The sequence below is a fragment of the Rhipicephalus microplus genome, chromosome X, assembly GCF_043290135.1.
Source record: "Rhipicephalus microplus isolate Deutch F79 chromosome X, USDA_Rmic, whole genome shotgun sequence".
In the NCBI taxonomy this organism is placed as follows: Eukaryota; Metazoa; Arthropoda; class Arachnida; order Ixodida; family Ixodidae; genus Rhipicephalus; species Rhipicephalus microplus.
This window is the reverse complement of record NC_134710.1, coordinates 336,651,615-336,677,515: the sequence shown is the minus strand read 5'-3', so window position 1 is coordinate 336,677,515 and position 25,901 is coordinate 336,651,615. Positions and strand designations below refer to the sequence as shown.

The window sequence follows — 25,901 nt, the reverse complement described above, 5'->3', positions numbered from 1 at the left end:
AGTAATGTTACGACATTAGCATAGTGATGCCCTCTTTCAGATCACAGAAATAATGATAGACGTGTTCAGCTAGACTTGGCACATGACATATCGATACGGCAAGTTCAGGGTGCGATCATTACGCGGGGGAAAAAAAAGTCGAATTTAGATGACAAAAATTAGGGGTGCGATCATAACGCGAGTAAATACGGTAGTCTGTTATTGCACAAAAAACGAAAATGCTCACCACCAGTACTTGCCAGGAAGCATATGACTAATAATTGAGCTTGCGACTCTGATGTCTTGTGTTCAACTCTCATGTTGAACAAAATTTTCGTACTGCTTTTTAATTATTTTTTGTGGTTGCTCTTACAAAAAAAAGAAAGGTTTTCTACCTGCCATGATGACTAGTGGTAGTGAGCATGAGGCCCCTGGTTTAATTCCTCCATGGCAGCCATATCCTGATGAGGTTATGGCTGCCATGGAGGAATTATCCTGATGAGGTTATGATGAGGTTATAGTTTCATTACTTCCAACTAATATCCTGATGAGGTTATGATGAGGTTATAGTTTCATTACTTCCAACTACAGCCCACATTCCAGCATAACGCAGATCAAACATGACATACCGCTTGTGCCATTAAATGTACGTCGTTCCATTTCTCTTTTATCTTTATGCATAAATATCGCTATAGCATCAGGCCATCTCCCTTACCACTGGAAGCGCCTTCACGCATATCACGCCGCTTGCATAATCAATATAGCATTAAACGCATCAGTGGACGAACTAACACTTTCAATTCATCAGCACTTCCCCGAGCCATTGTTCTATGGAATGATCTTCCCGACAATATTGCATCTATCAGTAACCATCAAGCATTTCTTGACCAATTGCGTAAGCATTTCTTGAAATAGTATCATGTCGTCACCATTACTTTTTTTTTTCTCGAATTCTTCCTCCATTCTTTCCTTTGCGAGTGTGTGTGATTGGCGAAAAATTGTTTCATGGAATAAGAAATGCTGTTCCTCTGTTTGAAAATGCTTTGCACTGTACATATGTATATGTGTGTATATATATACATATATATGTGTATATATTTGTTTTTTTTTCTCCTTTGCTGTTAATTGCTGTTTTTTGCCATGTGTAAAAAAAAGAAAGGGGAAAGAAAAAAGGAAAGGGAGGAGGGAAAAAAAAGTTCCTTAACTACACTGTACCCTTTTTTTCTTTTTTTCAATTTTGTTTCCCTGTATTTATTAATGCATTTATCTCTGATATTTTTTGTTTCGTACTTGCTCCCCTTACTCAATGCCCTATCGGGCCCTGTAAGGTATCATGAATAAATATCATGAATAAAGGTGAAATGTAACAGTTCACACGCGTACCTAAGACTAAGCGATTTATAAAGCAGCCTAGGTGGTCACAATTCAGCCAGATTCTCACACTATCAGTTTTGACTCGTAAAACCCCAGATTTTATCATTTTCTTTTTAATTTGTGCTCCTGTTCTCTCCGGTCAAGCCACTGAGGCAAATAGGAGAACTTGGGGAGTCTTTCAACTACACAGCAATACTCGTTATTTGACTTGTTTCTGTTCCCTTTCTCGAGGACTGCCCACTCCCCATTTTCCGATCAAGAGTACTCTGTCACGCTGATAGCTACACGATCGTTGCCAAGGTGTACCAGGCGCTGTGATAGCACAAGACGCACATGTGAGATAGGCGATTATTGATGTGCGGTAGAAAGACACCCCAATTACACCTTTTTGTTAACGGAGCCACAACTCCCAGCGACGAGAGCACTGTTAAGCTGCATCGCGACCCCTTTCGGCGCACTGGCTGCTAATGGTAGTTAACTGATATTGGCAAAAGAGCGAGAGCACACAAACGAAGCTATAGAGGATTGATTGCAGGAGACGCTGCCGCGCGAGTGCGATGTGTATACGACGCATTCCCGAAGGTGCTGTCGGGAACACAGTGAAACTACGCATTAAGTGCCTCAAATTTCTGTCTGCCGCTTTACATTACAGAACTATATGTTATGACGCCATTGTAAGCTGCTGCACAAAAAAGTGCGTGGCCTTTTGTTTGCCACTGCACGGAGAAACACCAACTTATTCACATGACCATATGTGCGACCATGAAATAATTTGGGAACTATGAAGAGAATACATGCTGAAGTAGCGGCACAGCCGATTGACGACTTGTAAGGCTTTGTTGCGCATGTTCGCAAGGCCATTCATTAGTGAAAAATGGCCCAGCTACACACAAAACGCGTTATCATCACGTCAAGCCGAGTGCTATACTTGCGTGCAGTGCGTCGCCTACCAAGCTCACTTAGTCCGTGCCGCTCTCTGTAATATACGCGTGCACTTGCGCTTGTGCAGAGACGTTTTTTCTTCGTACTCGCTCGCCACGGAACCGATATATGCTACAACAGCTATTTTGTCGACCCAATGCAGCATTGACGAGTTGCTTTCGTTTCGATGAGCAATGCAGCAACAGATGGAGTGGTTGGTACGCTTACACGAACAGTAACAGCGCTAAACAACCAAGCCCCACATACTGCCGAGCAAGCAGTACACAATTTAAACTGAGATATTTATCATTGGTAGGTTTGTCACGATGACCTGTCACCGCATTCATCGATAGCCGTCACCAAGCTTCCATGAATTGCTGTGCAGGCGATATAATACTCGTGCCGAAGTCTTAGTAATCACTGCATGAACTGCATTAACTTAGTAATCACTGCATGAAGTAAACACTGCTGTTATTGGAAATGTGCCAAATCTGAAGTTCTTCACAGCGAGACATGTGACAGAATATTCGTGAAGATAGAATATTTGAAGAATATTCTGAATTGTTCAAATATTTTAAATTATCGAATATGCATTATCGAATTGAATACTAACATCACAAATGCAATATTTGATGAATATTCAAAACTTTCAAATATTCGCACATCCATACTTGAAAGGTAATCGGCGAATTTCCGCAATGGCACTTTCTTTTCATAAGAGCTTAAAACAACACTGGCTAAACGCCATCAACATGCATGAGGTGTATAATGACGCCACCAACCTTTGCAAGTTCCGCATCAAGCTGCTGCACAAGGACGGCCTTCTCCCCTTCAAACAAGGTCCTCAGCGTCTTGCCCATGTAGAGGTACAGAACACCAGCCAGAGTGATGGACGCTGTTCTCACTGCCTGTTCATACAAGAGTCAAATTCACTCATTGAATATTACTGAAGTGATCGTCTGACATCGCAAAATGCAGCTAGGACGTCTACATTAACACTGAGAAGAAAATGTAAAATTAAAAGGTCTCCATTAACAAACAGTTTACAAGGATGGAGCCACTTCTGTTCACAATACCCAACAGTCGCTAGTGAATGCGCAGAGAAACCTTCACACAAAAGCAATAGGAAGCTTCCACAGCCATGGTGGTAATCGCAAGCCCTGCACTGCGGAAACACCTGGCTTTGCTGTCTCACCATCCGTCATTTGCACCCTCTTTGCACTTTCCTCAGACAAGTCCTCACACGCAAAATGCAACATTTACGCAACAACAGTGGTGAACAGTCGCACTGTACAGCACAAAAAAAAAAGCTCTGGCTCATACTCACAGGGTTCGAAGCAGCCAGACCTTTTTTTATGCTTTCAATGACTGGTTTCACTGGAACCCTGCAAAATAACAAGTATGCGAACATCAGACAAGTGAAGTACATTGCAATGCTTCAAACAACACTAGATCGTTGACTGCTCTGGCAAAAAATTAAGGTGATTTCACACTAGTTGTGCAAATCCCGAAGGATTTGCAGAGCTGGGCGGCATTTCTTGCTTTTCTTCGGTTTTATTTCTTCCCTCTTTTTTTCCTGTCTTCTTTGAAGTTTTCTGCATTTACTTTTTCTTTTTTTTCTATTCCCTTCTCCCTCTTTTCTTCTATGTATCCCTTGCTTTCCCCCTTTTTCTTTTATTTTTTAAATGCGGGTTTGCGTGCATTATGCTAAGTGGTGACAGCTTGTGACAGCATACGACGTCCCGGGTTCCTGATTTCCTCCACACTTATTATCATCATCGCGGCACCCAAAGAACAAGAAGAGGAAGACTTCTTGGTGTTACAGATGGCTATGCTATACGTGGTTTTGCCTGCGTTACACAATGCAGTGGCAGTATACGACATCTCGAGCATCTATAGTGCTCCACACTTAAAACCCGGTGTGTCTGAAATGCATAGTTGCCCAGTTTTTGAAAAAACTTACTTGAGCCCGAACTCTTTGATAGCATTGGCCAGCCACATCAGGCTCTCACTTTGGTTTTTCGGATTCTTCTGGGCAAAACAAAGCTGGAGAACCTGGAGAAGGAAAAAAATAAAGTGGTACTAACATACAAGAGAAACTCACAAAGCAACCTGAAAGCTTCAGTATCTAGCATATTTCAACTAAAAGTTTAAAATAAACACATGCTCTAAAAGGGCTTCAAGCTAAAACCCAGTTTGCCTAAGATGCTGCAGCAAAGCAGAGTTTGTAATCTACTTCCTGTGTTAACACAGTTACTATGCTTAGCAAATGCACAAGAGACTATGCTAGTCATGACAGTAAAGCAAACTACGAGTAATAGCACCTGACAACTCAGGTGCTTAGGCTGAGTATAGCTGTGTAGGTTGACCCAGTTTCGGCTCTTCACAAGGTATAGGCCAGCTGTAAGGAAGACATTGTGGGGGTAGGATGAAGGAGTAAACTTTTGTCAAGGGCTCTCATGTTAAAAACTACAAAGCTTTTTTTTTCATGACCAACACTATATCTCTTCATACTGCCCTATTATTTGAAGAATTTTGTGGCATTTTACTCTTAAAAAACACTGTTGGCAATCACGGTTTTTATGAAAGGCAAAAATTAAATGAAATCAATATATATATCACACCAAGGTACATTGCCTAGCTTACATGTTTCATTACAATGAGCATGTGTAGATTAATTTCACAAGTGCATTGCAATGCTTGCCTTGAGCATGCGTCGATGAATACCAGAACGCGCAGCTATTGTTTTTGGTTAACCTGTCGCACTAAGAACCAGGGAAGAGCCAGTGAAGTTCACAATCTTTTCTTTAAATTTTAAAATGTGGAAAAAGTGAACATCACATTGCCAAGTTTGAACTGCAAACACTGACCGAGAAAGTTAATGCTAGAAAAAAAGAAAAGTCGGAGCACCTTATTTAGTGAATAAAGTAGGCTTGTGCATAAATTTTTGACTAAAGGTGAAATCTCCGTTCAGTGATACACATGCATGACAATTTTCATGACAATAGAACAAATAAACTTTTTAAGACCCTCATCCCTCTTAATAACGAGGCTGCGTGGTCGCTTGTAGCCTATTATCAAGACATGAAGCAGTACCGACATTCACTGTTTGAGCAAGTGGTACAAAGAAGTAGGATGAGGCGGTAATTACTAAGTGGATGGCCGTCAATTTAACCCTTTCACAACAGAAAAAACAAACTTGCAAGGATCATTAAAAAAAAAAATTTTGCTCAATTTGTAAAGATTTTTTATTTGTAAATAAAGGTACCAGTCTTTCAATTCAATAGCATTGATTCACTAATTGTGTGAAAAATGATAAAAGGTGGCTTCACTGAGAGACAATAGAATGAAAAAAAGCAATAAATTAAAGCTGGGACACAAATGTCTTAGATGTGCGGAAATCTAGCGTCAACAAACAAAAATGTGGCAAGTATAGTGAGCATTATTTCGGTCACGCCTAATTCTTGGGAGTTGTCACGAAATTTTCAAACAAATTAAATGACCGATGACTATAGTGGTCATCGGTCACTGTTAGAAAATCTCGACTACACTCGTCAATGGTCGGGCAAGAAGTTAAAGGGTACAGACACAAAACTTAGCAGCCGAGATAGCCTGTGGGATCCATTCCCGCGAACATGTGCATATCATGCAGCCAGAACACCTTGAAAGGTATTTTACACAAATTGTAAAATTTGCGTGCACGCGCTATTGACACCTTCAAAAGTGACCCCATGGCAACTCTCCTTTCTTCCCTCACTTTATCATGATGTTATGATGATGATGTGACAGCCTCCATTTCTTTTTTTATTGCCTCATTTTCTCTAGCAGACTTCCTTTCGTCAGCTGCTCGTGAATCTGTGGCTGCAGCGAGTGTTGCAAAAGTTGCGTCAGGCGCTGCACCGCTGAGCAATTGTACCCAACAACCATTTGTCGTCGTCCGGGCGGAGCCCTTTTACCAAAACCTGGTCGCCTTCCGTAAAGTCTCTCCATGGCCCTCGTTTCTGGTCTGCGTGGAGCTTCGCCTGCTCCCCCTTTCGCGCATGCGTTGTTTCATTTCAGGGTGCAGCAGACTCAGCCTGGTTCTTGGCTGCCACGACAAGAAGATCTGGGCCGGGGTTTCACCAGTGGTGCTGGACGGGGTGTTGCGATAACTGAAGAGAAATTGGTCTATGCGATGTCGTATGGACTTCTTGTCTCCTTTTCTTTCTTCGTCTAGTATCTGTTTAAACAAGTTCTTCTTGATGGTCTGAACGCACCGTTCGGCGCTACCATTCGAAGCTGGGTGATAGAGAAGAGATTTGGAATGACGAATTCCATTCCTGCTCAGGAATGTTCCGAAGTCCTGTGATGTGAATTGGGGCCCGTTGTCGGTCACGATCTCCTCTGGTAGTCCGTGGGCCGCAAAAACACCTCGCAATTTCTCTACTGTCTTTTTACTTGTTGTTGTTGTCATGACAAACACCTCAACCCACTTCGAATGAGCGTCCATTAGGACCAAAAAGTAATGCTGATCCCTTTGCGCAAAATCCAGATGAACTCGCTGCCATCTACGCGTTGGCCAGCCCCATGACATTAGTGGCACTCTAGCTGCCGCATTCTGTGTTCACTGACAAGTGATGCACTCTTTCACCGCTTGCTCTATGTCTAGCATCAAGCGAGGCCACCAGACATGACTCCTTGACAGCATTTTCATTCGAGTCATCTCTGCGTTTCCTCGCGCAGCATTTCTAAATCTTTCTGTCGCAACGAAACTGGTATAACCACGCGATTGGCCCTAGCTACGCACTCTTTGTCTACCGACAGTTCGTTACGGCAAACGAAGTATGATGAGAGATCGTCGTCCGACACATGCGCAGGCCACCCGTTCTGCGTAAAAAACAGCACTTTGGACAGCAATCGATCTTTGCGCGTTTCCGATCTGATTTCCTTTGCCGACAATGGAGCCTCGTCTAGCACTGAAATTAAATAAACGCCCTCTGACTCCTCTGCTTTGTCTCGGAGCGGTAGCTGTGAAAGGGCATCGGCATTTTGGATTTCGCTTGCCTTTCGGTAGACCCATCGGTAGTCATACGCTGCAAGGATGAAGGCCCACCGCTGTATCCGTGCTGCTGCCATTGTAGAGATTGGCTAGCCATGCCCGCAAATTCCAACCAGGGGTTGGTGATCTGAATAAACGGAAAATTTTCAACCAAACAAAAATTTGTGGAACTTCTTTAGACCGAAAATAACTGCAAGAGCCTCTTTCTCCAGGTGGGCGTAGCCCTGCTCTGCTTGACTTAGTGTCCTCGATGCGAACGCTATCGGTCTTTCGACCCCTGCGATTTTATGGAATAAAATCGCCCCTAGTCCATATGCCGAGGCGTCGCATACCATACCCAGTTCCTGATCCAGATTGTTGTGTGTTATTACTCTGGGATGCATAAGCCAATCCTTAGATCTCTTAAAAGTATCCGCCACCCGGTTCGTTCATTGCCACTTAACATTTTCGCCCAACAACACGTACAATGGTTTCAGCACTGCTGACATGTTCGGAACAAATTTGGCATAAAAATTGAGCATGCCCAAATATGCTCGAAGCTCCTGTTTGTTCTTGGGTGTTGGCGCGTCTTCGATAGCGGGCACCTTATCCTCGGATGGTCGAATGCCATTTTCGTCCAGCACGTCACCCAGATACGCCACCGATGTTTCGAAAAACTTGCACTTTTCTTTGCGCAATTTAACGCCTCGTTTCTTGAACCTTGTCAGCACGCTTTCCACCTTTTCCCAACATTCCTCAAAACTTTCCCCGGCAATCAACACATCACCCAGGTAGCAGGCGACTATATCTAGGCCTCCTAGAACATCGTCCATGACTGCCTGGAATATCGAGGGTACACTGGTTATACCATACGGTAGGCGCGTAAACTTTAACAGCCCCATGGGCGTATTTATTGTGAGCAAAGACTGCGAGTCAGGGTGCAACTGCAGCTGCTGATACGTGGTTGAAAGGTCAAGCACAGTGAAATATTTGCACACATGCAAGGCTACAAACAAATCTTCCATGACTGGCAGCGAATAATGATCGGTGCGCAAGCAGGGATTCACCGTCATTTTGTAGTCTCCGCAAATCCTGACCGTTTTGTCTCCTTTTGGAACCACCACTAGTGGCGTGGCCCAGTCGCTTTTTAGAATGGGAACAATCACCCCTGCGTTCTGCCAGGCCCTCAATTGTTGGGAAACGGGACCTCGAAGTGCGAAGGGCACCGGTCAAGGTTTACAAAAGACCGGTGTTGTGCCATCCTTGAGCAACAAGCTTACTTGACAATCCATTATCTGTCCGAGCTCTAGTTCAAACACTTCCGAGAGCCTTTCAAGCAAGCAAGCTACTCGATCGATCCCCACCCCACTCACACTCAACCACTCCAATTTAAGAGATTCCAACCAGTCTCGCCCTAGCAACGCAGTCTCACTCTTTCGCAACGTACGGACCACGATCAGAGGCAGCGTCACTGTCTGGTAGTTGTGCTCTACCAGCATCACCAGCTTGCCCAGAACCGCTAACGGCGTTCCCCCATAGGCTTTTAGCTTTATGCTACACGGCAACAACGGTCTCCCGGCCCAGTGTCGCTGACAGATAGTCTCGAGGACGATAGAAACCGACGCGCCCGTATCTATCTGCGTCGGCACGTTACGACCCCCGACCCGTCCGTTTACAGTATAGTTTCGGACACTCTCGTCACACGAAAATATATTTTGTAGCAAAATATTGTCCTCACCACTACTGTCCTCCGCATAGTGCGCTGTGCTGGCGGACGATCGGCACGCTCTTGCCAAGTGGCCCACTCTTTTGCTGGCGCGGCAGCGGTATTTCCTGAACGGGCACCTTTCGTCGGTGTGGGAGGTGGCTCCGCAGCGGTAGCAAGCCCAACCGGTGGTTTCTTTCGTTGCTCTGGTTTCCATGTAATCTCCACGCGGCTGTCCTGACATTGAACTCGGAGCTTGTCGTTGTATGGCGTGGACACCCCGTTCTTGCCCCTCGGGCTGGAATTTTTTCGTCTCGGAACGGGCTAGTTCAATACTTCGGGCTAGTTCGCACGCCTCTGCAAACGTCAGTGTGGCCCTCTTCGGAAGCTCTGCTTGCGTTGTCTCGTCTTTCAGCCCGGCAACGAAACGGTCCCGCCAAGATTCATTCAAAAATGCCCCTAAATTGCAGGAGGCAGCCAGACTCTTTAATTCCAACGCAAAGCCACCAGTTCTGTGTCCTGCTGAATCTGGCGGTTGAAGCGGAAACGTTTCGCTATGACCATGGGTTCTGGAGCATAATGCTTCTTGAGGGCTTGAATTAGTTGCGCATATTCTATCTCCTCGGGCTTCGCGGGAGCTAGTAGATTTTTATGCGTGCGATAGGTTTTCTTCCCAATAGCGATAACCAGCATCAAAACTTTGAGGTCGTCGCTCACCTGGGTCACCCGAAGGAAGTGCTCGAACCGTTCGATGTACGATTCGAAAGCCTCGTCTCCGTCCTCGAGGAAGGGTTCAAATTGCCAGCCGCTGCCATGTTGAAATCTTCCGCTCCCAAAAGTGCCTGGCGTCTGTCGGCAGTGCTGATTCACTCGGATCCCATCATTGTCGCCACTATTATATCTTCGTCTAAACAGGGGCGAGACCGGCAGGTAGCACACGGTGGCTAAGTGCAACAAATGTTTATTCGGTCACACAACCAACTGTTTTACCACCAGGAAGGAAAAGGGGTGGTTGCTTATATACATGATCGAGCCACTATCACACCGAGCATTGACATCACGAAGCCCAACAGTCCGAGTCCGGGTCACCACTGATAGCGAAGCGCGTCTGCGTCAGCCCCCCCTATACACAAACACGATAACCTAACACTGAGGACCAGAACGCCTTGCAGATGACCCCTCTTTAATTCAGGATTTACTTCACTTACATTTTAGTCTACTTCCTGAAGACATTTTTTGTGGTTTTCGACGATAACACACTGATAAAGTGATTTTTTCTTGATTTTAACAGCGTAGTTCATTATAATACTTTACTACGATCAGAAAAAAATATCCATAAATCGATCATTTTGACCGGATTCTCCCATCCAATTGCAGCAACCTCCTTGAGGCTTTGTCCCTATTTTTCAAGCGAAATGCCACTAAGCTCACTACGAAAGAAGCCTAGCTCCGCTATATTTTGGCACGTAGCAGTGTGTCACAAGATACTGAACCTCTCGAATGTTTGCCGCCATTTACAACATGAATGCATGTGTTCACATTCATTAACCTTTCACCCTACCTAGACTAGCTTGGCTGAACCAAAAATTTCACATGCCAACTAGCACGAGCTAGCAGAGGTCGTCCCTTACCAAAGACTGATCAGGTCAGTGCATTTTAGTTATCCTCTTCATGCACAGATTGCATTACCATTTTATTATTTTCCACAAAATACTTCAAGGAAAAGTGCAACCCTGTCCAGTTGGCAGAAAAGCCAACTCTCTCTTATAGTCAACTTTCGTCTGCGTGTTCTGCAATACAAAATACTTTTTAATGCATCTACTTTGCTTAATGCCGTTTTACAGAGGAAAATAAAAAAAGTCATTCAGAATTGCTTCCCTATTTAAAAAATGTATAATTTGGAAGGCATAAGGTTAAAATATGAAGACCACTCTCCTGGTTCATTACCTAGGATTTGAATGTTTGCGGTCTCTTTCAGGTCACTTCTGCCAAGAAAGTAGTGGCGACAGCATCCAGCTAAAACTGAAAGACAGCTCTTGGTAACTTTTTTTGTAAAAAATGCACGATAATATTCAAAAGCTGGGATTTCCCTTTATATAGACACTGTAGCTGTCCCTCTATATTCCTTTTCGTGAAAATGGCCTTTCTAGGAATAAAACAGCGCATGTGGACATGTATAATGCGGAGGTGCTATCACCCATATTAAAGTCTTTGCGCCTGATGACGCACGCGTGTCTAGCATATTAGCCGCAGCTAGGTTTGACAGCGGCCAAGGAGAGGTGGCTGTGTGGTCGCGCGAGATAGAATTAGCACAGTGATGTCGGTGGCACCGCCTGGCAGGAGAGGTTAGGTCGGCACACAGGAAACAGTAAAGAGTCTTTACGGTTTGGTAGGAACGGACGTCTCCGGCAGTGGGCCCATGGAGACAGTACCACAGCTCGTTTCCCGTGGACTCGTCCCGAGGAGTTGAAGGTTGGTGACACTGCATTCGTGGTACTTTGTACATTAGGGTTGTGCATATATTCAAACAAATATTAACATGTTCAGATGCCCTTCAATTCGAATTGAACTTATTTAAAGTTTTGAAGATCAAAATGAACGAATAAATTATTCTAAGTGTAACCTGCCTGTAAAGGTGGTTCCGTTGCAGTAAAGAAGTCCTACAACGAAAAAACATCTTTTCGAAAAAAAAATCTGCAATGCCGCGAAGCCCCACTTGTAAATGTATTAACTTCGCATCCATTCGTTTTTGAAGTTTAAAAGCTTGTTATAATGGCTCATATTCTTTCGGTATTAGAAATTTTAAAGCATAACACATTTTGGAAGTCACTTGCATTCTATCGATGGTCAAATCCTGCTGCTATTCAAAGTTTGTTCAACTTCTCAGTGAACCAATAAGATTGTCATTTGACATTCTTCGTTTCAATTAAAAAGTTTGCAGGTTGGTCAGATCATGACAAATATGCTCATTTTTCTTCATAATATGCGCTATATACTACTAAAATTCAACTCAAAATAATTCTAATCAGATCAGTATTCACTTTGAACAAAAAATTTACAATTCGCACAAGCCTACTTTGCAAGCATGATGTTGCTTGTGCTATTTGGCATATTTTGTAAGGTTATTTATGCCTGTCGCTAGTGATGTTTTAGTTTCGGCTCGTAACCTCGTTGCGATTTAAAAGCAGGATAATAAATGTACGCGTGTTTGTTGCCTGATGGTATGACTGTCCGTGAGCTCAAAGAGCCGCAATCTCTGGAGATTAAGTTGACATAATGATGCCACACTCCCAAGCAGCACTGCACTCTCCAGTGAAATGATACAGCCCTTCAGAATACGTTAAAGTTAGTTTTAACAAAATCTGCAGGCACAAGTATGCTCAAACTTGGAACATTATGTAAGTTAATGAAAGAGGCTTATGTCTGACGATTTTATGGGATTGATTGTGTGGGGATCTGAAGCGCGCCCGCGACCTTTTTGAGGGCATCCCGCCGTACGGCCGCTCCTTTTCCCTTTCCCGTGCTCTGGTAACGGTGTGTGGTGATAGATGGCGCCCCGCATGGGCGCGTGTTCTCGGGGGCTGCGAGAATCAGCGAGGCCAAGTCATGTGCGCGCCGGAAAGTCTCTCTCCTCTGTTCGTCGGCGCCTGGTAAGCACGTGTTTCCTTCGACAGCGTCTCTTTTGTAGCCTGCCTGGGGGGCCTCAGCATCCCAGGCAGGCGTTTTTACTTGAGTGCTAGCCTGAGTACGCGTAGGCCTACGGCAAGTGCGGCTTGGTGTGGTCGCACCACATCAAGCAGCACTTGCCATAGGCCTACGCGTACAAAATTTGCCATAACTCTCGCGACCAGGCCCAGTGGCCATCGTGAGAGTGCGCAGCACAGCCGCAAGGAACCTTTACCCGACCGCCGTGTCAAAGCTTGCCATTGCCAGCTGTGACGTGCTCGCGGTTTCCCCTTATCGTGAACGTCCACGTGCCGGAGCCTTTACTCCCCGCATCCTGGGAGCGGACGTTGTACTGTTGTTCGGGGTGCCGCCAAAGGCAATAAAGTGTTTGTGTATTTCTTTTATTCGAACACTGTCTGTTTTGCCGCGCCGCGCTAAACGCCTTGTTAGTTGAGCGCGCGCAGAGTGGTGCGCTACACGCGAGTAGGTGATGAAGTCGCGGCCCTGTGGCTCGCTAGGCGCGAACCCGCGGTGATCATTTGCTACTGTGAGAAGCGAGGTAACTACAATATTTAACTTAAAAATCGGTTTGATTTATAATTTGAAGGGTTCAGTTAATTTTGAAAAAGACAAAGCAATATGAATTTCATTGCAGAAGGTTCGCCTGCAGAAATACTGAAGCGCTTTTACAAAAAATTGGGGGAACCCTAAGCTTCGCCTTCAAGAGCTGAGCACTACTCTCAAACCTCCTTATAAAGTACCTGGATATAAGAAAATAATGGATATAACGAAGTAAACGAAGTTCCTCTTGAAATCCCCATTAATAACCATACATTTTAAACCTTATTTTAACGAACTAAAATGGACTGGTAAATAGATATAACAAACTAAATTAGTCTATCAAATAGTCTATAAAAAATCAACCTTAGTGTGTCAGGTACTGTCAAGCTCGCTTATGACAAACCTGAGTGTGACGCGGCATTCGTTCGCTGTGTCCCGAAGTTCGTAGTAAATTTAACACATCTCTTAAAAAAAGTTGTGAGTGAAAACAATTTTCTCCCCAAAAAAGTCCGTGATGCACTTGTTTCGAAGAGCAGAAGCGATAAGGGCGGCCTGGAGTTCATTTAAGACGGCAGGGTACTCGTTCGCCGAGGCCCGTAGCATAAGCTGCATGAGGCAGTGGCTCCAAAGTTTCGTCGTTCTCGCAATCCGATTCCTCAAAATCGCTCTAGCCACGTACTTCATTCACAATGTCCCAACTAGTGCATGGTTCCGCAGTTTCGGCATCATCATCCGCCGTAATTAAACAATCTCAACAGATTGTCCACCACCTCTACCAGGTCGGAGCCGACGATGCACTGCCACAAACCCCCGCCGCAGTGGTCCTGTTAGGACGTAACACCGACGTCGACGAAGTCGGCCTCGCGAAAACGGTTTTGCGCGCAAGTAGCCGTCACCGCCGCCCACGAAATGTTCACCATCTCCACAGCTGAATACTGGGACGCCCGAAGCGGCAAGTTGGCTGCCAGATGGCCAACAGCTATGAGCAAGCACTCAGCAACGCGGCACCAAACGCGCGGATTACGCTCAAGCCAAGCGGTCACACTTGGCTTGAGGTTTTGTTGAGCGGCAGGAAAAAGCGTGCTAGTCTTACCGTCTGCCATCCCGACTACATACGCACACCAAGAGCAATCAAGGGGTGCACACGCGACACACGTGTCAGAACGCGTGGAACAGCTCTGGGCCCGTTTTCAGCCAGAAAACGAAACTAATTCAAGCCAGCGTGGCGGGCGTCGCGGAGCGGCAGAGACAGGCGAAGGCACGGAGGAACCTTCCTTCGTGGGCGAAGGGGCTGTGATAAAGAAAGGAGAGCAGACTTGCGAGAGAAGGGCAAGGAGTTGCGATAAAAAGAGGGGAGGATGCGGCGGGAGGGGCGACCTTGAAAACCGAAACACACGGGAAGGAAGGAGATTGGGTAGCTTGCTTGAAAGGTCCACGAAACTCACACGTAGAAAAACTTGGAAAGAGTGCCTGCATGCGCAAAAGTCAAAGCATGGCCAACGGGATCTGTACGCGCGGCCGTGGTAAAAAAATCGTTTTGTTGCACCGGCGGGCTTGCGTGGCTTCACGAACTTCGATATTTCGCAATTTGTTCCATGCAAATTAACAGCCATTTTCGCTCTTCCGCACGCGCCCGGAAGGCATGCTGGGCAGAGTGCGAAGTGAGCGAGAACAAGTCCTAAACACGAAACAAATTGCAGAGTCGGTGGGGTAGAGTACGCGCGTGCACTAGACGCAGACTATCGTATACAGTCGGTGGCCGACAATGTTGGCAAATGGTCTGGTCCCTCCAGGCCGGCGACGCCAACCAGCGATCAAAAACAGGGTAGATGGCCGACCTGTCTTCGAAAGATCGGTGGCAGTGTGAAAAATTCTGGCCTCGTCTGGCGATGCGGGGTGCTCAGAGTAGCGGGGGGACAAAGGACAGAGGGGTGCATAACAAAAAGCAGTCGGGGCATGGAGGAAGGAAACAGCTTTCCTTCTTCCATGGGTTGGGGAGAGCGGCAACTAGAGGGTCACGGAGGCAAGGTCGGCGTTTGACAATAAGAAGGTATGGGCACATCGCCGATGCCTGATCTGTGGTCGAAATTTGTTTCCCGGGAAATCGGCAGACCGCTGACTCCGTTTGCTGTACCCGACCAGCGGCGCTCGGGGACAATCGTTGTGTGTTTTGTGCCATTGAACCAATGTATATTTTCACGGTCACACGGATATTGTTTCTTTTAAGCGAAAGTTCGTTTTAGGTGGGGCCGTTTTAAGTGGGCTCGACTGTATAGCGTTTTCTGCGAAGTTTGACGCTCGTTCGGCACGGCTCTTTCAAAACTTCCGCGCCTACCTACAGCCACGCCCCGCGTGGCCAAGAGAGCCGACCTCCTCACACAGCCAGCGGAGACGATTGAGGAAGCGCTCAGCGGGCCACATGACAGAGAAGCGGCGCTGCGGTGTAAAGCGATTTCCCTTTCACAACGGCAACGACTGAGTCTCTGCTGCTACAATGGCTGCTTATCTGCACCGAGAAAGGTGGACTCTCCGCGACAGCTTTCTTTTTTTTTCCCTCTCTCTGCGCGCCCGGCCTTGGAAGGAGAAGGGTCTCTACGTGCAGAGACTGAAAAGGGAGAAGCGTGGAACAGGCGTGTAGCAGAGCGGCATTTGAGAAGAGCAAACAATCCGCCATAGTCTTTTCTTTCCTTTTCTTCTTTTCCTTCTTCGCGCGCAGCGTTTAGAGGTGCCGCCGCGACATTGGACATGGTGCCGAGAGCATTTTCGGAGCGCGGAATGTTCTTATTAACCGTCGGAAGGGCTTGCCCGTTCGAATTACAGGGCGTTTTCGCCCATGGGAATACACATAGCTTTTACGGGACATCAGTGTGAGTTGGAATTACCCGAAAGTTCGAGTTAATGAGATTTGACTAAGTTTATTTTCCGTGGCACGCGTAGTCGCGCTGCGGTAAATCGGACCGCAAGGCGGTTTCCTTCTTTGCATGCTTATAGGTGTGCGCCCATCTGAGCATACACTGCCAGAAACTGTTATGATCGATATAACGCAATAATGAATATAATGAAATAATTGTGGCTCCCCTTCAACTTCGTTATAACAATGTTTGAGTGCATAGAGATATCCTATCTCTAGTGCGTACTTCAACAACTTAATGCTACCTTTATTGTTTCATCTTGCTCGAAAAGTTTAAAATGTGGATTATATAATGCAATCGATAAAGTTGAAAGTGGCTTGTACGAGTGAAGCTATCGCATATGGCCACATTCTGTGTGATCAGTGGCACGCTTTGAACCACGAGCAAACGCGCGTGTAATGTTTTTTACTTGCTGCGGACGCACTACGTGGTGTTAAGAAAATATGCATGGCAACATGTGCGCCTTTCATAATGGGGTGCCACCTTTAAACCACATAGTTGTTATGATAATTGCGTGTTCCGACACCCGATGGCAATGTACACTTCTAACACACAATATTACGGTGACATTACAATATACAGGATGTCTGTAAACCATGAAGGTAATCTTTACTGATTTTCCAAGCAGAAGAAGTTATTTTCACTGCATATCCAAGCAGGTGCATGGATGTGTGGTCGAACAGCTGCTTGTCACACAAACGACCTGGTTCAGTCATCACTCGGATCTGGAATTCTTTTTTTTTGTCATTTTTTTACTTGCAACTTGATTTTTCACTCAACCAACGACAGCCACGCTGACGCCATAATTTCTGCGAAACGAGGTTTTTAACGAGTTAGAGACGGCAGGAAGGGGATGATGGAGGCTCGCGAGGATATAATCCGTAAAGAGGGGTTGTGAGCTCGAGCATGAGTTTCGACAAGTGGACCAGGATTGCCAACCATAGGGTAATTTTCCTACCTTTAGGGTATTTTAGGAATTTTTTGGTGAGCGTAGGGTAGTAGAGTGGTGATGTAGCGTAGTTTCAACATTTAACTAGTCATTGATCTTTTTAGATCTCTTTAGAGTCCCTTTAAGGTGCGTACAAGCTGGGATAAATAAATAGAACGTAGATATTTTGGCATGAATGGCGAACCTCCAATGACAGAGGCAACCAGTTTACAGAGCGTTCAGACCAAGTGCGATTATCTCCGCACTGCAAACATTCGACATGCATCTTGGGCTGCCAAGCAACGAATATTGTTCCTCACTGTAGCTAACAGCTTTATTTAGTTTGTTTTTAAACCGTACCACCTTTATTTAAAAAACTACTACAGCAGCGGCACACTAGCTGAAATGAAGCTCGCAATTTGGGCTTCTCATTAGACACGGAATAATAATGTACATGTAACAGAGCGAGTATGCACTTTCTCTCACACATGCACACGTACACACATGTGGCAGCAGTTCATGCGGCCAGTTTTCGAATGACTGCATGCTGCCGTTCAAATCTTACTATACATACCAGCCTTTGCATTTTAACAAGCATTGACCTTATGCGTGGAGAAAGTACCATATCGGCCCTCATGGCCATGAACAGCCCTGGCAAGGCACTCACATATTGTACACCAACACCCATGAAAATGCTAATGGTGAGTAGCTGAATGGAAAAGACGCTGCTAGTAAAATGCAGCAGATGTGGGTTTGGCTTCCACTTGCAGAGCTGTCTTGTCTACAAATTTAAAGTTACCTTCTGTCATTCAATTGAACAACTTTAAGTATGGTTTCTCTCTGTTTACCAGTTCTTTTCTTCAATAAATGCGAATTTTAAAAAATTGAACGTTTCCAAATACTTTAATTGCTCACAATGTTCCCAAGGTAAACAGCAACAAAGCATCAGTCCAGCATGCCTTCTAACAACTTGCCTGATGTCAGTTCGAGGAACCAAGTCCTCCATATCGAGGGCAGCCTCTTGCGCCTCCTGTGCACCCTCCGGGGCATCACCTCCACCTTCGTTGACCGAGGAAGTTGGCACACCTCGAATGGGCGCGGGAGGTTTTTGACCTTCCAGCTGGACGTGTGAAAGATAACATTGCAATTGGAGGATCGAAAGTGCAAAGCTATGAACACTTGGACAAAACAATGCATCTTGCACCAGAACAGCAGTTCTGAGCTTTTTCCTTTTTTATTGAAACATTTTTGAATTGTTACACATAAAAGGCACACCCTGAACTGCTTTCAATCTCCTTTAACGCACAGTAATCCATTGCAGTTTCCTTTACTCAAACGCCGTAAATCTACGATGACTCCACAGAGGCACCAAGTGTTTTTTCACAAGCCGAGAACTCCCTAAGGTACAGTGAAACAGTGAAGAGCAGGACCTTCTTGAAAGGCGAATTTATAATTCACGAAAAGATTGGGTTAACCTGGCAGGTACAAAAGAGCATTCATATCCAAAATGTGCTACTTAAAGGGTCTTTAAAACATCTCCAATCATTTTTTTTTTCAAGATTTAAAGTAAATTCGCGCATTGAGTTCAGAATGCCATTAAGATCAACAGTGCCAAATCTGGCAGTGCCCCGAGCCGAGGGCGAACCAATTATTTCAAGAAACAATTTTTTGTCCCCCCCCGCCGATCTAATTATCCTCAGCACTGAACAATGTCGCCACTTGAGTATCCCCCCCAACACACACACACACAAAAATTTGTCTGCTTGCAGGTACGTGCACCCCTCCCTCTTGCCCTCGCATAATGAGGAGGATAGACGAGCCTATGAACGAACCATAGCGAAGGAAAGGGTGAAGTAGGGCAGGGCCGCTTTTGGAGTATCGTATTTACTCGCATAATAGACGCACACCCAGTTTGGTCATGAGAAACAAGATTTTCTTACTCCCGCACATAATAGGTGCACCCCATAATAGTTGGACGTAATCAGTAGCTTGGTATTGCACTTGCACGGTTGCGATTCGATGCCCTATTATGTTAACTGGAGCGAGGAAAAATAAAAGAAGAAAGACCATGGCAGAGCTGCCGCGCTCGCCAAGTGAGGATGAAGGGCGGTTGCCTGGATATCGGGGTAACCTTAGTGCTGGCGTGGCTTCGGCTGTGCGCGCTCCTCACAGATCATGTGATTGCGTCCCCATCAAGTGCGTTTTCAGTTTCCTGTTAGGAAAAGTGTGGTCATTATCGTGTTTGCTACCTCCTTCACAAATTTAGAAACTTTTCGGCTTTCCGACGCGAGTTTTAGCCTTCGCTATCACTATACGCAGACTTGCACTATCGCTGTGGACTTTTGTCGCCGTAGACAGGCCGCAAACCTAAACATTGTATCACGCGAGCTACTCCTGGATCCATGCTCGAGTGTGATCTTTTCGGCGCCCAATCTTAATGTCTTGTACAAAGTGCCCGCAACATGCAGAACCATAGGTGGCCGCGAGCAATCAAAGTTGCGGTTTCGTACGAGATCAACGCAAGTGCTTGAGGTGGCTTCACTTGAAGAAAATGGGGTGTGGGTGGTGCTTGTAGCACTCGAATGGTGGTTCACGATGCGATTGCAATGTCTTTAGATATACGGTGAGAGCTAGTGAAATCGAACAGCCAGTACTATTCAGCGCACAAAATTTCAGTGGTAGTTTGAAACTAGAAGTGCGCGAATATCAAAATTTCTGAATATGAATACATAGTTCCAAATAAGAATCGAATAATAAAAAGATGCAATTTTTTTCACCAGTATTCTTTCACTCAATCATATATTTCTGCTGGAAACAGTACCAATGGTAGCTACTCTACCGTATATATTCACATAATGATCGCACTTTGTTTTTTCAAAAAAATTTACTCCAACTTCAGGATGCGATCATTACGCGGGGTAAATTTTCCGTGAAAAAATATTCTGAGCACAGGAAACGCAAAAAAAGTCGCTTATCAGAATTTTTACGGTAGCTATCATGAACTTAATTAAAAATAAAAGTAAATTAAGGCTTACCTTTGTAATAAAATGCACACATTACGCAGGAGATACATGCATGGCACACTGCCCTTTTATTTTTTTCCCTTACTGACCCCCTAACGTACATTTAGACTCCAAAGCATCACTGGCGGCAGGGCCGTCGCCACACGATTCCCTGTCGGAGCCGGCAGTGTCTTCACTGTCCCACAGAGGGTCATCTTCCGTTCCGTCGAGCGCGTTGGAAATGCCAGCGATAGTTCATTCCGCCGCATGAAGCGTGTCGTCCAGCCTGAACTGGCGCGGAAGTCCTTTGTGGCTATTCCCAGCCTCCGGGAAACTGTGCACGCCTGTGTCCGTATCATGTCTAATGACACTGCAAAACCGTCCTTGCTCATGTCCTTCACGTATCCGAGGACTGCCTTTTCAATGTCAGGGAACTTGCCAGATTTGGCTCTACGGAAAGCCCATCGCGTGCTGTTAGTAGCCATGAGCATGTCACGCTGTTTTTTCCAATATCGGATCCAGATTTCGTCGACGCCGAAATGTCTGCCGGCAGCGCGGTGGCCGTGCTCTAGCGGGTAGTCAAGCGCCCTCAGCTTGAACGCGGCAGTAAAGCTCGCATACCGCCCCATGGTGAAATGGTGCTTCAACAGACGATCACAAGGCACACACACAAAAAAAATGTGGTCTCAGAGAAAAAAAAACATTGCTGCGGGATGAACACAGGTCGACCAACATGTGGCCGCCGCTGTAACAGTGCGGGATGTCAAAACAAACATGGCTGACGGAGCGAAGCACTCCGTGGAGCAAGGCTACCCATTCTTTTTCTTATTTGCGTCAGCTATGGAGGTTTTGAGTGCGTCACGTGCGTCAAAACAGCTTCTTCCATCTAAATAAGGAATGCTTTCATTTATTTCAGTAATGTTACGACATTAGCATAGTGATGCCCTCTTTCAGATCACAGAAATAATGATAGACGTGTTCAGCTAGACTTGGCACATGACATATCGATACGGCAAGTTCAGGGTGCGATCATTACGCGGGGGAAAAAAAAGTCGAATTTAGATGACAAAAATTAGGGGTGCGATCATAACGCGAGTAAATACGGTAGTCTGTTATTGCACAAAAAACGAAAATGCTCACCACCAGTACTTGCCAGGAAGCATATGACTAATAATTGAGCTTGCGACTCTGATGTCTTGTGTTCAACTCTCATGTTGAACAAAATTTTCGTACTGCTTTTTAATTATTTTTTGTGGTTGCTCTTACAAAAAAAAGAAAGGTTTTCTACCTGCCATGATGACTAGTGGTAGTGAGCATGAGGCCCCTGGTTTAATTCCTCCATGGCAGCCATATCCTGATGAGGTTATGGCTGCCATGGAGGAATTATCCTGATGAGGTTATGATGAGGTTATAGTTTCATTACTTCCAACTAATATCCTGATGAGGTTATGATGAGGTTATAGTTTCATTACTTCCAACTACAGCCCACATTCCAGCATAACGCAGATCAAACATGACATACCGCTTGTGCCATTAAATGTACGTCGTTCCATTTCTCTTTTATCTTTATTCCATAAATATCGCTATAGCATCAGGCCATCTCCCTTACCACTGGAAGCGCCTTCACGCATATCACGCCGCTTGCATAATCAATATAGCATTAAACGCATCAGTGGACGAACTAACACTTTCAATTCATCAGCACTTCCCCGAGCCATTGTTCTATGGAATGATCTTCCCGACAATATTGCATCTATCAGTAACCATCAAGCATTTCTTGACCAATTGCGTAAGCATTTCTTGAAATAGTATCATGTCGTCACCATTACTTTTTTTTTTCTCGAATTCTTCCTCCATTCTTTCCTTTGCGAGTGTGTGTGATTGGCGAAAAATTGTTTCATGGAATAAGAAATGCTGTTCCTCTGTTTGAAAATGCTTTGCACTGTACATATGTATATGTGTGTATATATATACATATATATGTGTATATATTTGTTTTTTTTTCTCCTTTGCTGTTAATTGCTGTTTTTTGCCATGTGTAAAAAAAAGAAAGGGGAAAGAAAAAAGGAAAGGGAGGAGGGAAAAAAAAGTTCCTTAACTACACTGTACCCTTTTTTTCTTTTTTTCAATTTTGTTTCCCTGTATTTATTAATGCATTTATCTCTGATATTTTTTGTTTCGTACTTGCTCCCCTTACTCAATGCCCTATCGGGCCCTGTAAGGTATCATGAATAAATATCATGAATAAAGGTGAAATGTAACAGTTCACACGCGTACCTAAGACTAAGCGATTTATAAAGCAGCCTAGGTGGTCACAATTCAGCCAGATTCTCACACTATCAGTTTTGACTCGTAAAACCCCAGATTTTATCATTTTCTTTTTAATTTGTGCTCCTGTTCTCTCCGGTCAAGCCACTGAGGCAAATAGGAGAACTTGGGGAGTCTTTCAACTACACAGCAATACTCGTTATTTGACTTGTTTCTGTTCCCTTTCTCGAGGACTGCCCACTCCCCATTTTCCGATCAAGAGTACTCTGTCACGCTGATAGCTACACGATCGTTGCCAAGGTGTACCAGGCGCTGTGATAGCACAAGACGCACATGTGAGATAGGCGATTATTGATGTGCGGTAGAAAGACACCCCAATTACACCTTTTTGTTAACGGAGCCACAACTCCCAGCGACGAGAGCACTGTTAAGCTGCATCGCGACCCCTTTCGGCGCACTGGCTGCTAATGGTAGTTAACTGATATTGGCAAAAGAGCGAGAGCACACAAACGAAGCTATAGAGGATTGATTGCAGGAGACGCTGCCGCGCGAGTGCGATGTGTATACGACGCATTCCCGAAGGTGCTGTCGGGAACACAGTGAAACTACGCATTAAGTGCCTCAAATTTCTGTCTGCCGCTTTACATTACAGAACTATATGTTATGACGCCATTGTAAGCTGCTGCACAAAAAAGTGCGTGGCCTTTTGTTTGCCACTGCACGGAGAAACACCAACTTATTCACATGACCATATGTGCGACCATGAAATAATTTGGGAACTATGAAGAGAATACATGCTGAAGTAGCGGCACAGCCGATTGACGACTTGTAAGGCTTTGTTGCGCATGTTCGCAAGGCCATTCATTAGTGAAAAATGGCCCAGCTACACACAAAACGCGTTATCATCACGTCAAGCCGAGTGCTATACTTGTGTGCAGTGCGTCGCCTACCAAGCTCACTTAGTCCGTGCCGCTCTCTGTAATATACGCGTGCACTTGCGCTTGTGCAGAGACGTTTTTTCTTCGTACTCGCTCGCCACGGAACCGATATATGCTACAACAGCTATTTTGTCGACCCAATGCAGCATTGACGAGTTGCTTTCGTTTCGATGAGCAATGCAGCAACAGATGGAGTGGTTGGTACGCTTACACGAACAGTAACAGCGCTAAACAACCAAGCCCCACATACTGCCGAGCAAGCAGTACACAATTTAAACTGAGATATTTATCATTGGTAGGTTTGTCACGATGACCTGTCACCGCATTCATCGATAGCCGTCACCAAGCTTCCATGAATTGCTGTGCAGGCGATATAATACTCGTGCCGAAGTCTTAGTAATCACTGCATGAACTGCATTAACTTAGTAATCACTGCATGAAGTAAACACTGCTGTTATTGGAAATGTGCCAAATCTGAAGTTCTTCACAGCGAGACATGTGACAGAATATTCGTGAAGATAGAATATTTGAAGAATATTCTGAATTGTTCAAATATTTTAAATTATCGAATATGCATTATCGAATTGAATACTAACATCACAAATGCAATATTTGATGAATATTCAAAACTTTCAAATATTCGCACATCCATACTTGAAAGGTAATCGGCGAATTTCCGCAATGGCACTTTCTTTTCATAAGAGCTTAAAACAACACTGGCTAAACGCCATCAACATGCATGAGGTGTATAATGACGCCACCAACCTTTGCAAGTTCCGCATCAAGCTGCTGCACAAGGACGGCCTTCTCCCCTTCAAACAAGGTCCTCAGCGTCTTGCCCATGTAGAGGTACAGAACACCAGCCAGAGTGATGGACGCTGTTCTCACTGCCTGTTCATACAAGAGTCAAATTCACTCATTGAATATTACTGAAGTGATCGTCTGACATCGCAAAATGCAGCTAGGACGTCTACATTAACACTGAGAAGAAAATGTAAAATTAAAAGGTCTCCATTAACAAACAGTTTACAAGGATGGAGCCACTTCTGTTCACAATACCCAACAGTCGCTAGTGAATGCGCAGAGAAACCTTCACACAAAAGCAATAGGAAGCTTCCACAGCCATGGTGGTAATCGCAAGCCCTGCACTGCGGAAACACCTGGCTTTGCTGTCTCACCATCCGTCATTTGCACCCTCTTTGCACTTTCCTCAGACAAGTCCTCACACGCAAAATGCAACATTTACGCAACAACAGTGGTGAACAGTCGCACTGTACAGCACAAAAAAAAAAGCTCTGGCTCATACTCACAGGGTTCGAAGCAGCCAGACCTTTTTTTATGCTTTCAATGACTGGTTTCACTGGAACCCTGCAAAATAACAAGTATGCGAACATCAGACAAGTGAAGTACATTGCAATGCTTCAAACAACACTAGATCGTTGACTGCTCTGGCAAAAAATTAAGGTGATTTCACACTAGTTGTGCAAATCCCGAAGGATTTGCAGAGCTGGGCGGCATTTCTTGCTTTTCTTCGGTTTTATTTCTTCCCTCTTTTTTTCCTGTCTTCTTTGAAGTTTTCTGCATTTACTTTTTCTTTTTTTTCTATTCCCTTCTCCCTCTTTTCTTCTATGTATCCCTTGCTTTCCCCCTTTTTCTTTTATTTTTTAAATGCGGGTTTGCGTGCATTATGCTAAGTGGTGACAGCTTGTGACAGCATACGACGTCCCGGGTTCCTGATTTCCTCCACACTTATTATCATCATCGCGGCACCCAAAGAACAAGAAGAGGAAGACTTCTTGGTGTTACAGATGGCTATGCTATACGTGGTTTTGCCTGCGTTACACAATGCAGTGGCAGTATACGACATCTCGAGCATCTATAGTGCTCCACACTTAAAACCCGGTGTGTCTGAAATGCATAGTTGCCCAGTTTTTGAAAAAACTTACTTGAGCCCGAACTCTTTGATAGCATTGGCCAGCCACATCAGGCTCTCACTTTGGTTTTTCGGATTCTTCTGGGCAAAACAAAGCTGGAGAACCTGGAGAAGGAAAAAAATAAAGTGGTACTAACATACAAGAGAAACTCACAAAGCAACCTGAAAGCTTCAGTATCTAGCATATTTCAACTAAAAGTTTAAAATAAACACATGCTCTAAAAGGGCTTCAAGCTAAAACCCAGTTTGCCTAAGATGCTGCAGCAAAGCAGAGTTTGTAATCTACTTCCTGTGTTAACACAGTTACTATGCTTAGCAAATGCACAAGAGACTATGCTAGTCATGACAGTAAAGCAAACTACGAGTAATAGCACCTGACAACTCAGGTGCTTAGGCTGAGTATAGCTGTGTAGGTTGACCCAGTTTCGGCTCTTCACAAGGTATAGGCCAGCTGTAAGGAAGACATTGTGGGGGTAGGATGAAGGAGTAAACTTTTGTCAAGGGCTCTCATGTTAAAAACTACAAAGCTTTTTTTTTCATGACCAACACTATATCTCTTCATACTGCCCTATTATTTGAAGAATTTTGTGGCATTTTACTCTTAAAAAACACTGTTGGCAATCACGGTTTTTATGAAAGGCAAAAATTAAATGAAATCAATATATATATCACACCAAGGTACATTGCCTAGCTTACA

At 44.8% G+C, this 25,901-nt stretch overlaps 2 protein-coding genes across 6 annotated transcripts in view; both read right to left on the bottom strand.

Annotated features, from left to right (window-relative positions):
* The window catches only part of LOC142776302 (cytoskeleton-associated protein 5-A-like), a 317,071-nt gene extending 313,889 nt beyond the window's left edge, over nucleotides 1-3,182 (bottom strand). Inside the window, exon 1 of the mRNA XM_075879719.1 lies at nucleotides 3,057-3,182. The gene's annotated coding sequence lies outside the window, so the exon portion shown is untranslated. The remainder of the gene's footprint in view (nucleotides 1-3,056) is intronic.
* LOC142776301 (cytoskeleton-associated protein 5-A-like) overlaps nucleotides 3,101-25,901 on the bottom strand; it is a 182,701-nt gene continuing 159,900 nt past the window's right edge. For 4 of the 5 annotated variants that reach the window (XM_075879714.1, XM_075879716.1, XM_075879715.1 and 1 more), the window contains exons 7-14: nucleotides 25,218-25,309; nucleotides 24,582-24,639; nucleotides 24,037-24,162; nucleotides 18,038-18,183; nucleotides 11,380-11,478; nucleotides 4,238-4,329; nucleotides 3,602-3,659; nucleotides 3,101-3,182 (exon numbers count right to left, since the gene is read on the bottom strand). In XM_075879714.1, coding sequence (XP_075735829.1) covers nucleotides 4,275-4,329; nucleotides 11,380-11,478; nucleotides 18,038-18,183; nucleotides 24,037-24,162; nucleotides 24,582-24,639; nucleotides 25,218-25,309 — 576 coding nt within the window. In that variant the 3' untranslated portion in view covers nucleotides 3,101-3,182; nucleotides 3,602-3,659; nucleotides 4,238-4,274. Of the gene's footprint in view, nucleotides 3,183-3,601; nucleotides 3,660-4,237; nucleotides 4,330-4,614; nucleotides 11,479-18,037; nucleotides 18,184-24,036; nucleotides 24,163-24,581; nucleotides 24,640-25,217; nucleotides 25,310-25,901 lie in introns of those variants that run through there. The other variant, XM_075879718.1, reaches the window with a different exon arrangement.